The following is a 16,035-nucleotide window of genomic DNA, read 5'->3' on the forward strand; positions in this document are numbered from 1 at the left end:
AGCACACCAAGTGGGAGGTGAATCCAGTTCCAATCTGCCCAAGACTGAGACGGATGGAGACGGTTGCACCTATCAAGATCATTAATATTTTAGTTAACTAAAACCAGGGTCTCACAGATTTCTGACTTCTGATGGATAATTTATTCTCCTAGGCTTTTCAAACAGTGAGCTCAAGCTGAATAGGCCTATATCTGTTAAAGAAATTGAATCAACAAATAACTTTCCAAAATAGCACCAGGCCCAGATGGGTTCATTGGTGAATTCTACTAAACATTTAAGGCAGAAATCATACCAGTTGTCTACAATCTATTTCAGAGGATAGAAATGAAGGGAATACTTCCTAACTCACTGAGTTTATGAAGCCAACATTGTTCTAATGCCACAACCAGGCAAAGACATTACAAGAAAACTACAGACCAAAACTCCCATAAATACAGATGCGAAAATCCTCAACAAAATATTAGCAAATCAAATTCAAGAATGTATAAAAAGAATTATATATGATGGTCAAGTGGGATTGATCCTAGATGCGCAAGGTTGGTTCAATATCAGAAAATGTAATTCATCACATCAGTAGGCTAAAAAGTAAAATCACATGATCATATCAATAGACATTGATAATTCATGGCAAAATCCAACGCCCATTAATGATAAAAACTCTCCGTCAACTAGGAATAGAGGGGGAACTTCCTCAACTTGATAAAGAATATCTACAAAAACTCTAATATCGTACTTATGGTGAAAACAAGCTTTCCCACTAAGATCAGGAATAAGACAAGGATATCCCCTTTCACCAACTCCTTTCCATCATTACCGTGGAAGTCCCAGTTAATGCAATAAAGCAAGAAAAGGAAATAAAAGGCACATAGATTGGGAATGAAGAAATAAAACTGACTTTCTTCACAGATGACATGCTCATGTATATAATAAATCCAAAATAACTGACCAAAAAATACCTGGAACAGGGATTATGGCAAATTTGTAGGATACAAGGTTCATATATAAAAGTCCATTGATTTCCTATATACCAGTAATAAACAAATGGAATTTAAAAATTAAAAACAATACCATTTGCATTTGCACTTCAAAAAGTGAAACCCTTTGGTATAAAAAAAAATATGTAAAAGATCCACATGACAAAAATTACAAAATGCTGGTGAAAGAAATCAAACAACTAACTAAATGGAGAGATATTCCATACTCATAGAAGGGAAGACTCTACCTTGTCAGGATGCCAGATGCCAATTTTTTCCCAACTTGATCTATAGGTTCAATGCAATTTCAATTAAAATCCCAGCAAGTTAGTCTATGGATATTAACCAACTGATTCTAAAGTTTATGTGGAAAGGCAAAAGATCCAAAATAGCCAAAATAACTTTGAAGGAGAAGAACCAAGTTAGAGGACTGACACTATCTTACTTCAACATCTACCATAAAACTAAAGAAATCAAGACCATATAGTATTGACATAAGAACAGACAAATAGCTCAATGGAACAGAATAGAGAGCCCAGAAACAGACCCACATAAATACAGTCAACTAATCTTTAACAAAGGAATAAAGGTAATATAATGGAGCAAAGTCTTTTCAACAAATGATGCTGGAACGATTGGACATTCATCACATGCAAGAAAATAAATGTAGACACCGACTTTACACCCTTCACAAATATTAACTCAAAATCGATCTCAAACCAAAATGTAAAAGGCAAAACTATGAAACTCCTTGAAGGTAAGAGAAGAGAAAACCCAAAGACCTTAGCTATGGCAAAGACTGTTTAGATACAACCCCAATTTATGAAAGAAGTAACTTATAAGCTGAAATTCATTAAAACTAAAAACTTTTCCCCTGAGAAATACACAGTCAAGAGAATGAGAAGACAATCCACAAACTGGGAGAAAAAAGATACATCTGATAAAAGACTATAATCTAAAGTATGTAAAGAACTCTTAAAGCTCAACAAGAACACAAAAAACCTGGGTTTTAAAATGATCCGAACCTTAAGAGGTAGTTCACCAACAAAGATATACACATTGAAAATAAACTATGAAAAGATGGTCCACAACATGTAATCAGGGAACTGCAAATTAAAATAAGAGACCACCATTCACCTATTAAAATGGCCAAAATCCAAAAAACTGACAACACCAAATCCAAGTAAGGATGTAGAACAACAGGAATTTGTTGTTGTTGTTGTTGTTTTTGAGAGAGAGAGCATGCGTGCCAGCATATGTGAACAGGGGAGGGGCAGAAGGAGAGGGAGAGAGAGAATCTTAAGTAGACCCCATGTCCAGCACAAAGCCTGATGCGGGACTTAATCTCACGACTGTGGGATCATGACCCGAGCTGAAATCAAGAGTCAGATGCTTAACTGATGGAGACACATAGGCGCCCCTAGAACAACAGGAATTCTTATTCATTGCTTGTGGGAATGCAAAACGGTACAGCCACTTTGAAAGTTTGTCAGTGTATCTTAGAAAACTAAATGTATTCTTATCACATGACCCAGCAATCATACTCCTTGGTATTTACTCAAAGGCATTAAAAACTTATGTCCACACAAAAACTGGCACACAGATGTTTACAGAAGGTTTACTCAAAACTGCCAAACCTGAAAACAACCAAGATGTCCTTCGGTAGGTGAAGGGATAAATAAACTGTGGTACATTCAGACAATGGACTATTATTCAGCACCAAAAAGAGATAAGCTATCAAGCCACGAAAAGATGTGAAGGAACCCTAAATGCATACTATTATTAAGTGAAAAAGCCAGTATGAAAAGACTACATACTATAGGATTCCAACTATATGACCTTCCAGCAAAGGCAAAACTATGGAGTTTGTAATTGCCAAGCTGAGTAGTTGCCAGTGGGTGGGAGAGATGCAATGGAGCACAGAGGATTTTTAGGACAGTGAAAATACTCTGTATGATACCATAAAAATGGATACATCATTATACATTTGTCCAAACTCACAGACTGTCTAATACCAGAATGTAAACTTTGGACCTTGGGTGATAACGGCATGTCAGTGCAGGTTCACGGATCGTAACAAATGTACCACTGTGATGAGAGATGTCGATAATGGGGGAGGCCGTGCATGTGTGGAGGCTAGGGGTGTATGAGAAATCTCTGTACATTTCACTTAATTTGGCTGTGAACCTACAACTGCTCTTTAAAAAATTCTATTAAAAAAAAAAAAGTGGGAGGGGCACCTGTGTGGCTCAGTCGGTTAGGCGTCCGACTTCGGCTCAGGTCATGAGCTCACGGTCCGTGGGTTCGAGCCCCGCATCGGGCTCTGTGCTGACAGCTCAGAGCCTGGAGCCTGCTTCAGATTCTGTGTCTCCCTCTCTCTCTGCCCCTCCCCCGTTCATGCTCTGTCTCTGTCTCAAAAATAAATACAAAACATTAAAAAAAAAAGTGGGCTCATCAGTTGCCACGTAGGACCTCTAACCAATAAAGGATGACTTACTTGGTGATGGAAAGGATAAGAAAGTCACACCTCCTTGGAAGGGTTTCCTAAATTTTATTTCTCAGAACACTTGTGCCAAGAAAGGGTTCCACGTGCGACTGTTCACTAGCTACTCTCAATAAGTCCCCAGAGACAAAGCTTACTGGTTTAACATTCCAGGTCTGGACAATGAAGATTTTCCCTGTGGTCCCAGTTCTCCCTTTGTAAGGCACTCTGGTTCTTACTGAGCTCTCCTCTAGAGATCACCATTCCGTGTTCACTTCAGCTTCCCAACTCCAGGGTTTGCACACCCTTGCCCCTCCACCTGGAACACAGCCACCCATTCCTGCCGACACACAGACTTGTTTCACAGCAAGCTTGAGGATTCGAGCTGGAACATCACTCTTTTCCTCCTGCTGACTTCTACTTTTCAGTGATGTTCATCAATGTTACTTACAAATACAGTAGGTTCCATGAGCTTCTGTGACTTCTGTGTTTCTCTGAGAATCAGAAATGATCAGAAAGAAGAGATTCCCACCACTGCTGTCCCTGCCCCCATCTGTTTTCTTGAGGTAAAAAGACTCCTTTCTGAGCATGGCACTGGGTTTGTTCTAGCTGCCATCTGACACCACCACAGGGTGCAGCTGACGCTGCTATAAAGTGTGACTGGATAAAGCCTCCAGTCATCATTAACCGCAGGCAGTGGGAAACATGCAGCAAAAATGCCAAGAGCCTGAAAAAATGGAAGAGTGACAGGAGGGAGCACAGAAAAGTAGGATTGAGAAGGCCCCTGACAAACCCAGCTTAAAACCTACTCCCCTTTGCTCACTGTCTAATGATAGCAAAGACCTGAGAGAGAGGTAGGGCATTAATTAAAGAATCAGTTCTCTGTGGATATGGGGGAAGGTATGTTTCTAGCCTTATAAACATAAGGTCATTACACTGAAACTGCTTATTAGTATTTTCAGCCAATCACATGGAGCTGATGACCACCAATTACTAAATTCCTATTCATTTTAACCAGTAGATACCTATGCCCCCTCACCAGGGTAACCAACGGAAGTGATTACATCCTGTTTTCAAGGCTTCCATGGGGAAACAAAGACAAGAACCAAAGACAAGGAGCTCATGGACTGTCAGGGCAGAGACATGCAATGAGAGGCTGTGCACAGGGAGGAGAAAGCACAGGGTTACAGGTATTTGGAGCATGAAGTTTTTTCTCACACAGCGAAAAGGAGAGACACGAGGGAAGTCTGGATGAAGCAAAAGAAGCAAGTCATACACGAGGTCAACTCTAACAGAGGAAGTTCTGACCTTGGGCATGGGAAGGAGGGACTAAGCAAAAGGGAAAGCAAAACAACAGGGCTGGTTTAGAGCATAGAGATGACTTGGTCAAGGCCACTCACCGTTTCAGTAAACAATGCTGAGACAATTGGATAACTACATGTAAAAGAATGAAGTTGGCCCCTACCTCACATCATGCATAAAATTAATTCAAGGGTGTCCCGGGTGGCTCAGTCAGTTAAGCATCTGACTTCAGCTAAGGTCATGATCTTGCAGTTCCCAAGTTTGAGCCCTGCTTCCGGCTCTGTGCTGACAGCTCAGAGCCTGGAACCTGCTTCAGATTCTGTGTCTCCCTCTCTCTCTCTCTCTGTCCCTTCCCTGCTTGTGCTCTGCCTCTCTTTCTTTCTCAAAAATGAACATTAAAAGTTTTTTTTTAATTAACTCAAAAATCGGGGCACCTGGGTGGCTCAGTCATTTGAGCATCCAACTTTGGCTTAGGTCATGATCTCACAGTTCCCGAGTTTGAGCCCCACACAGGGTTCTTTGCTGTCAGCATGAAGCCCACTTGGGATTCTCTGTCTCCCTCTCTCTGTCACCTTCTCACATGTGCACACTCTCTCTCAAAACTAAACATAAAAAAATTAACTCAAAAGGGATCTTGATCCCTTTTCTCTCTTAGGAGAAAATATAGGCATAAACCTGTGTGACTTTGGATTAGGGCATCAAAAGGACAGCAACAAAATGAACTGGATTACATCAAAATTAAAAACTTGCACTTGAAACAACGTTATCAAGAAAGTGAAAAAAGACAACCTGAAGAATGGAAGAAAAGTTGCATACTACAGAACTTGTAATTAGAATAAAAAAAGAATTCTTACAACTTAGTAATAAAACTATGGTGAGACACCAGCTCACATGCACTAGGATGGCTATAATAAAAAAGACAGACAATGACAAGTGTTGGCAACAATGTAGAGAAACTGGAAATCTCACACTCTGCTGGTGGGAATGCACAACGGTGCAGTCACTTGAGAAAATATTTTGGTAGTACTTTCAAATGTTACATATACAGTTGTCGTATGATCCAGCAATTCTACTCCTAGGTGTATACCCAAGAAATGAAAAGCTACATACCCACAAAAATGTATACACAAGTGTTCACAACAGCATTATTCGTAAGAGCCAAAAAGTGGAAACCCAAATGTCCATATGCTGAAGAATGGATTTTTTAAATGTGGCACACACATACCACAAAATATTAGGTAATAAAATGGAACAAAGTACGGATACATACTACATACAACATGGCAAACCTAAAGAACACTGTTCTGTGAAAGAAGTCGGCCATGGAGCCCACATGTTACAAGATTCCATTTATATGAAATGTCCAGGAAGGGTGATTCACAGAGATAGAAAGCAGATTACTGTTTGCTTAGGGCTGCAGGATGGTGGATTAGGAAGAGGGGGAGGGAAGTAGGGAGGAATGTGGAGTAATTGCTAATGCAATTTTTTTTTTTAAGGCAGATAAAAAGGTTCTAAAATTAGATTGTGGCAATGGCTGCACAACCCTGTGAAAATGCTAAAAATGTTGAACTGTAAACCTTAAATGGGTGAATTATAGGGTATGTGATACATCACAATAAAGCTGTGTTTTAAAATGCAACGGGATAAATCACAATGGAAAAGTATGTAAATTTGAACGGAGAGAACAAAAAACACTTTAGTGGGTCATAAAACACTATAAACCTAATTAAATGGAAAATGATCATCTGAGAAAATGTTTTAGTGACATACAGGACCGATGGCCTTAAAACAAACAGCAAGAAAGCTGTGATGATTTGATAAGAAATACCTATCACCCAAGTAGAACAGAGGGCAAATGCCACAAAAATCCCCCCCACCACACACACACACCAGAGAGCACAAATGACAAGTATAGAATAAACCACTCTCAACATTCATTATATTTTCACCCCGTAATCCCACTTTCATAGTCTATGCAATGAAAATATCAGAGATGGCCTTTAAATACTAATATACGAGAATGTTCTTCCACTGTTCTTTATTTAGCGGAAAACTGGGAGCTTCTCACATGTCCAGTGCTCAGGCAAATGGGCAAATACATCACTGTCATTTAGTGGTACACAACAGGGCAGGAAAGACATTCAACCAACTGTCAGAAGAAGTTGTCTTTCTGGGGGCATGAGGAAACCAAGATTTACTGTATCTTCAGTACATTTTTGTAATGTATTTCCCTCCTCAAATACGATTTCTAAAATTTAGAAAATAAAGATACCTGTGTATTTACCTTCATTAAAAAAGAATATGTGATTATCTCATCTAATTCCTTATCAGTGGTTCTCAAACTTTGCTACATATTAATTAGAATCATGTGGGAAGCTTTTTCTTTTTAAATCTTAAATCCCAATGTCCAGGCCATACCTCATATGCATTATATCAGAATCTCTGAAGGTAGAATTCAGGCATCAGCAGTCTTTAAAACTCTGGGGTGAGTCCAAGGTACGGACAAACCAGGATCAAGGGTGGGTTAGTCAATGGCACACAAAAAGGTCCGCAGCTTCACACAGGGGAGCAAAGGCATGCACATGAGTTCTATGTGTAAACACCGAACAACAGAAAGCGTGTGTCTGGGTCACAGCTGGGTGTGGCAGTGAGGCACAGGCAGCCACCTACTTCTAGGAGAAGGCTATCAAATAACAAGTCTCCAGGAGGAAACAAAGAATGTTTTCGTATTCACACAGCAGGAGGAACTGTCCTTGATGAAAGCCAGAGCACTGAATGTGGCCCTGACCACTTAGGTGAAAGCAGAGCCTAGCACTCGCTGGTTCTACAAGCAGGCTTGTACTGGGACTGTGCATTTCCTGTCACAGATGCATGTGGGCACATAAGCTTATGGCCTCCCTGTGTGCACGCAACCAGAACACAAAGCCACGTCACTTACAGCTCATGTGTCAACAATGTACAGGCAGAACAATGCAGACTGGACTAGGAGAACGTACTGGGAACAGAGCAGGGGACCTGGGCTAAGGCCAAAACTCTATCAATAACTTGCCCATTGGGGCAAGCTCTATACCTTCCATCCCTTCCATATCTGCAAAGAGGCCTTGCACAGGTGGCCTGGCGGCCTCTCCAACTCTAACATGTCTATCATCTTCCCCACATAACAGAGTGTTACTGTAGCTAAAACTGGAAGCCAGCTTTATGTTTTTCTGACCATGAACTTGATCTGACTCAGCTGTGATAATTCCCCTGACACAGTATCGTGGAAGGAAAAGAAAGTGAGAATTTCCTGAGAGGTGCCAACAGAGGGGAGTTCAAAAGAGGAAGGTGACAGGAGGGCTTCTCTCAGCCCCTTCTAACTAATTCTGAGTAGTCCACAGCTAGCCTGGACAAAGCACCTCACCAGCAGTATCCATCTAAGACAGTTCCCAGAAGACATTAACTTCAAAAAGCAGCCTCTCAAAGAATGCTGGAGGGAATGTGAAATCAATACAGCTTTTCTGGAAAGTGACTGGGCAGTATGTATCGAGATTCTTTAAAAATGCAGTCCATTTTGTTCAATAATTCCACTTCTGGGAACTTGCCACTCTTACGAGATTGGATATGTGTAAAAATTACTGGACAAAACATTCACATTAGGAGTTTTAGAGACCGGCTGCACAACAATGTGAATGTACTTAACACTATCGGACTGTACATTAGAAAACGGTTACAATGGTAAGTTTTGTTATGTGTATTTTACCGCAATTAATAATTTTGAATCCATAAGCATTTGACAGCAAGAACAAAGCAAAATGTCTGGGCTTATGCTACAATTTAAAAAGACCTGGGGGCACTTCAGTGGCTCAGTCAGTTAAGCGTCTGACTCTTGATCTCGGCTCAGGTCATGATCTCACGGTTTGTGAGTTCAAGCCCTGCACTGGGGAGCCTGCTTGGGAGTCTGTCTCTCCCTCTCTCTGCCCCTCCCCTGCTCTCTCTCAAAAATAAATAAACTTAAAAAAAAAACAAACCCACAGTAACAAAGTAAATAAATAAATAAGCCTGAAAAATAACAAATATCCAACAACTGGAAATTAGTTAAAAATCAATCATAGAGGGGCATCTGGGTGGCTTAGTCGGTTGAGCATCCCCGACTTTGGCTCAGGTTATGATCTCGTGGTTCATGGGTTCGAGTCCTGCATTGGGCTTTCAGTGCTGACAGCTCAGAGCCTGGAGCCTGCTTCAGATTCTGTGAATCCCTCTCTCTCTGCTCCTCCCCCACCCCCGCTCTCTCTGTCTCTCTCTCTCTCTCTCTTTCTGTGTCTCTCAATAAATAAAACATTAAATAAAACATATAAAAAATTTTTTAATCAATCATGGGATATTGAAACAACAGACATTAAATCTCAAGTTCTTCAAGCAAATTGGAAATTGTTCATGATATAATATTAAGCGAAAAAAAGCAGCGCGAGTGTGGTTTCAGGTCTAGATGGAATAGGTAAAAATAATTTTTTTAATAAAAACGCTAAGAGTAGTTCTGTTTCTATCCTGGGATCGCCAAATTTTCTACAAGAAACACTTTTAGAGGGTGAGGGCCTTGGCAGAGAATTAACTTACGGTCCAAGAATCAAAGGGTAGAATGACTTCCACTTTACAGGCTGTCAGCTTTGAGGTTTCTCCCTTAAAGAAACAGACAGCCAGAAGGGTTTTCACAATTGCTACATCAGCTCTGTCAACGGAGACAGAACTAGAACCGGAAGCAGCACAGGTGCAAACAGCCAGCACCATCCAGTCTCCCCGTATAAGTGAGGATGAAAAAAGCAAGATCACCCACTTTCCACCATCTGCTGCTGTACCCCCATCACAGTATTTTAAAAGCTTGCTTCTCGTTCATGTCCTACCTTTTGAGTGTTTCATAATGGGCCCAAAGTGATCTGGGAAATATAATCCAAATATAAAGTAGCTAATGATATTACTAATAAATAAACCACAGGAAATGGGCTTTGCTCTTCTCTGGAAGACAAAAGGATACATTACAAATATTAATGACTTCTTAGTCCAAAAAGGCTTGCAACCACCACAAAACTATAAGGGATACTGGTCCTTGTTTTCTTTAGCCACAATGTAGTTATCATTCAGAAAAAAAAAAAAAAATTTGCAACAATACTCAAAAACTGCAGCTTCAGACTAAATAATAGAAAAAATATAAATATATGAAGCAAGGTAGTAGGAGAGTAAATAATATTAACTAGCAATATAAGTGGAATGTAAGAAACTCAACAATGAAAAGTGCAGGGTCACATTATTGCAAGGTTAATGAAACTCTCTGGCCCAGAGTTCCCAAGGCCCAGGAGCTAATCACCTATTGTATTAAAATACAAACTTTCATTAATACAGGCTATGCTGAGTGCCTATTACAGGGGTTTATAGTATTTGACCTTTGCCAAAATAGTTTCAGTCCCTGACAGTTTCTTGATTAGCATCAATTAGTGAAGAGTTTCTATCCAAACAAGTAAAACAGGTTTAGGTTTTCTTTCCTTCCTTCCTTCCTTTTTCTTTCTTTCTCTTTCTTTCTTTTTTTTTTTTTAAATATACCTTCTTAAGAGAGAGAGAGGGTCTTGTCTTAAAAATGAGAACAGAAGTCATCAAGGTAATTTCAGAGCTAGGTCTGAAAGATGACAAGATCCTGAAGCATAGCCCACTAGTGCAGGCCTCAATACTTAGGGGTGTGGCACACACAATGTATTTACTGTATCATTAGCAACAGTGCTAGCTTTTTAAATAGAAGGCTCTTTTTAAATCCAGTGCACGTTCACAACCATATGTCAACTTATTTTACAGGCAGGTAGAACAGTAGGTCTCTGGGTACTTTTCTAACAATATGGCTTGAACAGAAACCTGCCTGTGTTAGACCCTGTAGAAAAACATTGTTTATTGTCTGATGTACTCTGAGTCACGCCATTTTTAAGCAAGCATCTCTGCCCTTAGCTTCCCTTTTGAATTAAAATTGCCAAGATAATGAAGCCAAATTACCACTGTGAGACACTAATTTGCTGCACAAATTTAGGCAATGCACAAGCATGGCTCCGTTAGAGGAGAATCTGCTTAGTGTATTAAATTTGGACCCAAAGCATCTAAATGGAGAGTATTTTCTTCAATCCATTAAAAAGTTGAATGTTGCAAAACTACTCTCTTCTATTCATAAGGCCTTGCGAAGAGTTTAGCAGAAATAAATTTTATCCCCATGGAGAAGAAACAAACTATAGGATATTTTCTCAACACTAAGGATATCAAATCTGGTCAGGACACAGGAGACCAGGCCTCGTCAGGGATTTCTGACCAGTGAGCCTATAGACTCTGAGACACTTCTGGATAGCCATACTTCCCATGCTTGCCATGCCATTCATTGCTACCTAACATCCCACTAAAACCTCATAAAATAAACAAATTATAACTATATGAGGTGATAGATGTGTTAATTAACCTTAATGTAATCATTTTGTAATATACACATGCATATTCAAAATCACTATGTTATACACATGAAACACACACAGTGTTATGGGTCAAGTGTATCTTCATAGAACTGGAAAGAAATCAAATTAAGAAAAATTAAAAAGAAGATTGAAGTTCCACTAAAACAAACCTTTAATTTGTTAATAATAAAATCCTATCTGAAATGCATATTCCCTACTCTCTTAGGCATTCACCAGGCCTAAGGCCCAAGAAGCATCAATTCCTTTGCAGCAGCACAGGCTATATAGGAGGGCAAATTCTCCTAAAGGTCGTATCTCTGCACTTGGCACTTGCAAGTACTATTCCCTTAGGAATCCAGATAGGTTCAGAATTCTATTATCTGTTTTTTATAGATGAGGTATACTTAAAGAAGACATCATGCCTGTCCATGCCCACCAGACACAGGATGCACATGAACACACTGATTCAAGGAAAAAGGGCAAATGACGTGGCTGATACAGAAAAAAGTATAACGCTACGTACAATTTGCATAGAGTCATTCCAATGTGGTAACCAGCAAGAAAGGCAGTGTGGGAACCAGGATTTGAAAGAAGAAGAGAAATCTGACAGAGATACAGTTGTAGGGAAAGGCAAAGAGAAAGAAGGACATTCCAGGAATTTCCCCAAATACTGATAAACAGGTCAAATTCCTTGGCACAGGAAATTGCTTCATACCAAAAAGGTTTCCAAGTTCCAGCTAATGACTGGATTGTAAACAATGTTGTCCAAAATAAGAAAGCTCTAGGACAATAAAAGATTTTGGACACTTACCAATTCATAGCATCATTTCTAACATTCAAAGCGTCAAGGTTTGTCCTCTTAATTTTGTCACCACACAAACTGCAAATATCCACTAAATGATTCAGAAATCTCGCCTATCACATCTCAAATAATACAAACATTTAGGAAACCAGAAAAACAGATACCAATTTTATAGGCCCAGGACACAATGTAGACCAATCCCAAACACATTCATGGATAAATGAGAAGAATCCTTTCACTGGCATATAAGATTGATCAATAAAGACCCCAAACTATACTACCCTCAGAAAACAAATGCTCAGCAAACATAAAAGAAGATCAAAGAACTTTCATGATTGCGAAGGCTTTCCTCACATCTGATTCGTAACCTCTCAAAGTTAACTAACGTTTGTGTTTTCATTGGTAATGTTAAGTGCAAAAAGTTGGTAATGATGAAGGAAGCCAAAATACTTTAAACAAGTAATCCATGAGACCCTTGTTCCCACCCTTTACAAATCTGAATTTTCACAAATTGTATATCTACTCAAATGCTGAGTGATGTAATCAAGGAAAGTATATCAGTATATAACACTTGGCAGTAATAAATGGAGTGCTGTCAGATTACACTTGCCAAAATCCAAAATCTTTAAATGCACTACAATGAGTTTAGATTATAGCATTTCCTAATTCACCACCAAGAAAACAAGACCAATGACTAACATTAATACTGATAACAAGATCCTGAATCTTGGTAAAAGTATAACCTAAGCAATCAAAATAGTTTGTATATAGGCTGAACTAAAGAAATTCGTCTAAATTCAAATCAAAACTTTGTTTTTTAGAGATTTTCTTCTTCCAGAAGTTACTGTAACAAAGAAAAAACCTCCCAGGAAATTTCTTACAAGCACTAGTTTTGCTTAATCTCAATACATGCCTTACATACATAACGAAGACAGTTAGGGTGCTGTTTTGTTGCTTACTTACCTGGGGATTTTTTATTTGATCTTGATTGCACCGAATGAGACTGTCGAGGCAGCAGAGGTGATGAAGGCAGAGACATTGAGACACCTTTGGCCAAGCTCACCCTGTAGGTGTCTTCTGCCACAGGAACGCTGCTCACAGAGAAGTCACCACCATGGCCAGGGGGCAGGACTGGGGGAGAAGTCTCTGGACCAAAGTCACCTCCTGGAGTGAAGAGAAAAAACCATAAATTAGGTCATCTATTACAGGTAGATTAATTCCTAAGAACTACATCCTTAGAACATAATTCTCATATGTCACCTATGTATGTTGTTTTTTTAATGTTTTCTTTTCTTCTACAACTCATAACTTTTTCTATGTGAGAGAAAATTCAAGTTTCACCACTCAAGTATCAATGAACTCTGCCTCATACACCATTCTGGACCATATCAACTGGCCCAGTTTCGCTCCTAACAATGGGTCCAGAAAGCCATCAATTTCAGATTAGATTAAGACCAAGTATGAATGATTCACAAGAAGCTGTGACTTCAGATTTCAGCTGAAGTAGGGGAGGGAGGTTATTGGTCTTATCCAAGTATCTTAGAGTAGATTCGGACACCCAGATTCATTCCAGAACTCCGACTTCACTTCTCTCCAATAAAAGACTCCAAGAGAGGGTCTCTCTACTTCAACATTCCTCCCCAGCACTGTATCTCTTCTCTCATTAGATCCACTCCATACTACCCATGGCACAGGGTCCACCCTCCTTCAATTCGACCAGCCCAACCCTTAGTCATGAGACTAGAAATATGGCTTACTGATGAAGCTGGTTCTTCTTGGTATTCAGCTTAAGAATAAACAAGCTTACTATTATGAAATCAGATATTCTAGGGTAAGCAGATCCAACAACAAAATACAGAGGATGCAATTACAGTATAGAGAGTACAAAAGGAAGGGAGTATGGTGGTGAGGATTAGCCTCTCTGAAAAAGATACAGCTGGTCCTCAAGTATTCCGATAACAAGCTCTCCTCTTATTGTTCCTCCCCTACCCATTACTTCCCCCCCTCTAGTGTGCACTATGAAGCAACTGAGGACAGGTAAAGAGGGAAGGTAAATCATTACCCTGATGATTAAAACATCTACAAGCTCTAATTTATATCCAGAACTGGAAAGATATAGAAAGTTTTCCATAAGCAAACTAGTCTCTCTGATAAATACTACCCAAATGGTCCTTATCAGGCCTTCCTGACTCTGAAAACTCAAGGCCTGGATTTGAATCAGAACTCAACTTGTGTAGATCTTTGTGCGCAAGACTCAAAAGGGATGTGATCCAAACCATCAAGTTCAAATTGCATCGCTGTGCTTGTTTTTCATGTTAGGAGGCACGGTGAAATATGTAGTCACCCCCTCCACACACTGGGAGTTTGGGGGGTGGGGGTTAAAACTGGCAGACAGGCTCATGCTTAATCCTCAAAGGCAGCTCAAAACCAGTAGATCTGTGAACAGAAAGGCCGTGGGTCCCACAATGGATAAGTTGGCAACATCAGAAAGGTAATTTTAGTCACACCTGGGCCAGCTATGCTTGAAGGATTTTAACAAACTTGGACATTTAGTGATAAATCTTGAGTTTCCCAAGTGACTGGTATTTGAAGAAGAAAACAATTACCAGGAAACCTTCACCAGAATTTTCAAAAAAAGGAGCATTCACACAAATGTTCTGTCCCTGAGGGAAGGAAGCAAGAAGGAATTAGTGGAAATCTTTACATCCTAAATCTATGTGAACAGCGAAGTCACCCACTCTGGTCCTCCTATAACCCTCGTTCACCCTGCTTTATGATGTGTACCGTGAGATACCACCAATTCCCAGGACCCAGGAGCCACTCTTACACCACTGTGGATAAAGCCAGAAATCTTTCTGAAACCACTTGTCCTTGAGGTCTTGAGCCAGGACATGAAGTTTCCCAGGTGCCTCTCCTTTGACTATCTGTCAATGAAAGAGATCTTAAGGCAGAGCTGGGGGTATACTGCAATGCCAGTGCCCACTGGGGCTAAGTGCCTCCCCGACTAAGGAGATTTGAGAAGATAGAGGAAAAGAGAGCTGTTTTCTCCGGTCCTATATCTGGTGCTCATGACCAGTCCCCACCACCACATTGGTCTCATCTAGGGAATGTAAGCAGGTGCTATGCCTACAAGAACGGTGCCTGGTCATCTGACTCCTGGCTATTTGGCAACGAAACTAGGAGAGGTAGAACTTGGAAAGCGCTGAGGCCACAGCCCCAAGGGGTACATGCACAGGATGTGCAGGGGACCTTGAAGAGGTTGTCCATGTGGTTTGAAAAGAGCTGCATTGCCCTGTGGCTGGCACTTACACCATCCCAATCACCAAGCTGGTAGTCCAATGTCTAGACTGGCCGGATAGGAGCAGGCACTGTGACAAGGTATGGTCTTCCCTACTCATACAGAAATATTTCTAACCTTTACAATAAACAAAACAAAACAAAACCCAAACCAGACTTCAAGTCCCTTAATTTGGATGGGGACACAATATTAGGGAGAAAGGCATCTAACAACACCAGAAATAAAAAATAAGCTCCTTACTGAGAAAGGGTTTATTTTCTTAAATACTTCATATTCTCCAATGATACAAACAAAAGAGGGGAGTTAAGGATAAAAGAAAATTAAAGGGTTTCCTAATTATAAAATGTGCCCATAAACTTTGTTTATATCAAGCAAAGCAAATATTTTCATTAACTCCAAGTATGGTGGGGATGAGTTTCCAAAGCAGGCTGTAACCATGAGGACCTCTAGCCTTCTGAGCAGCTGCACTCTGACACTCTGGTTTTATGTGGTCTGCAATAAAAAGGGACTCGGAGATGGGGCTCGGGAAGGAAGGGTTTCTATTTCAGGATTACTTGAACATCTTACTATATTATCATTCCCAAACATTTTCTGTTGGTTTGTCCTTCAGACACAAAGACCCCTAACTTCCAGTTTCCTTTTATTAGAAAGGCACAAAGCAGGGAGAGAAATTTTATGTATGAACGGGCAGCATGAAACAAGTGGGGTGATTCAGCAGCTTAGAA

The 16,035-nt window shown here is 40.1% G+C and overlaps 1 protein-coding gene across 13 annotated transcripts in view; it reads right to left on the bottom strand.

Moving 5' to 3' along the window:
- The window catches only part of TANC1 (tetratricopeptide repeat, ankyrin repeat and coiled-coil containing 1), a 239,589-nt gene that overhangs the window by 119,064 nt on the left and 104,490 nt on the right, over nt 1–16,035 (bottom strand). For all 13 annotated transcript variants that reach the window (XM_058694414.1, XM_058694489.1, XM_058694453.1 and 10 more), the window contains exon 3: nt 12,976–13,176. In XM_058694414.1, coding sequence (XP_058550397.1) covers nt 12,976–13,176 — 201 coding nt within the window. The remainder of the gene's footprint in view (nt 1–12,975; nt 13,177–16,035) is intronic.

Source organism: Neofelis nebulosa, chromosome 2 (genome assembly GCF_028018385.1).
Source record: "Neofelis nebulosa isolate mNeoNeb1 chromosome 2, mNeoNeb1.pri, whole genome shotgun sequence".
NCBI lineage: Eukaryota > Metazoa > Chordata > Mammalia > Carnivora > Felidae > Neofelis > Neofelis nebulosa.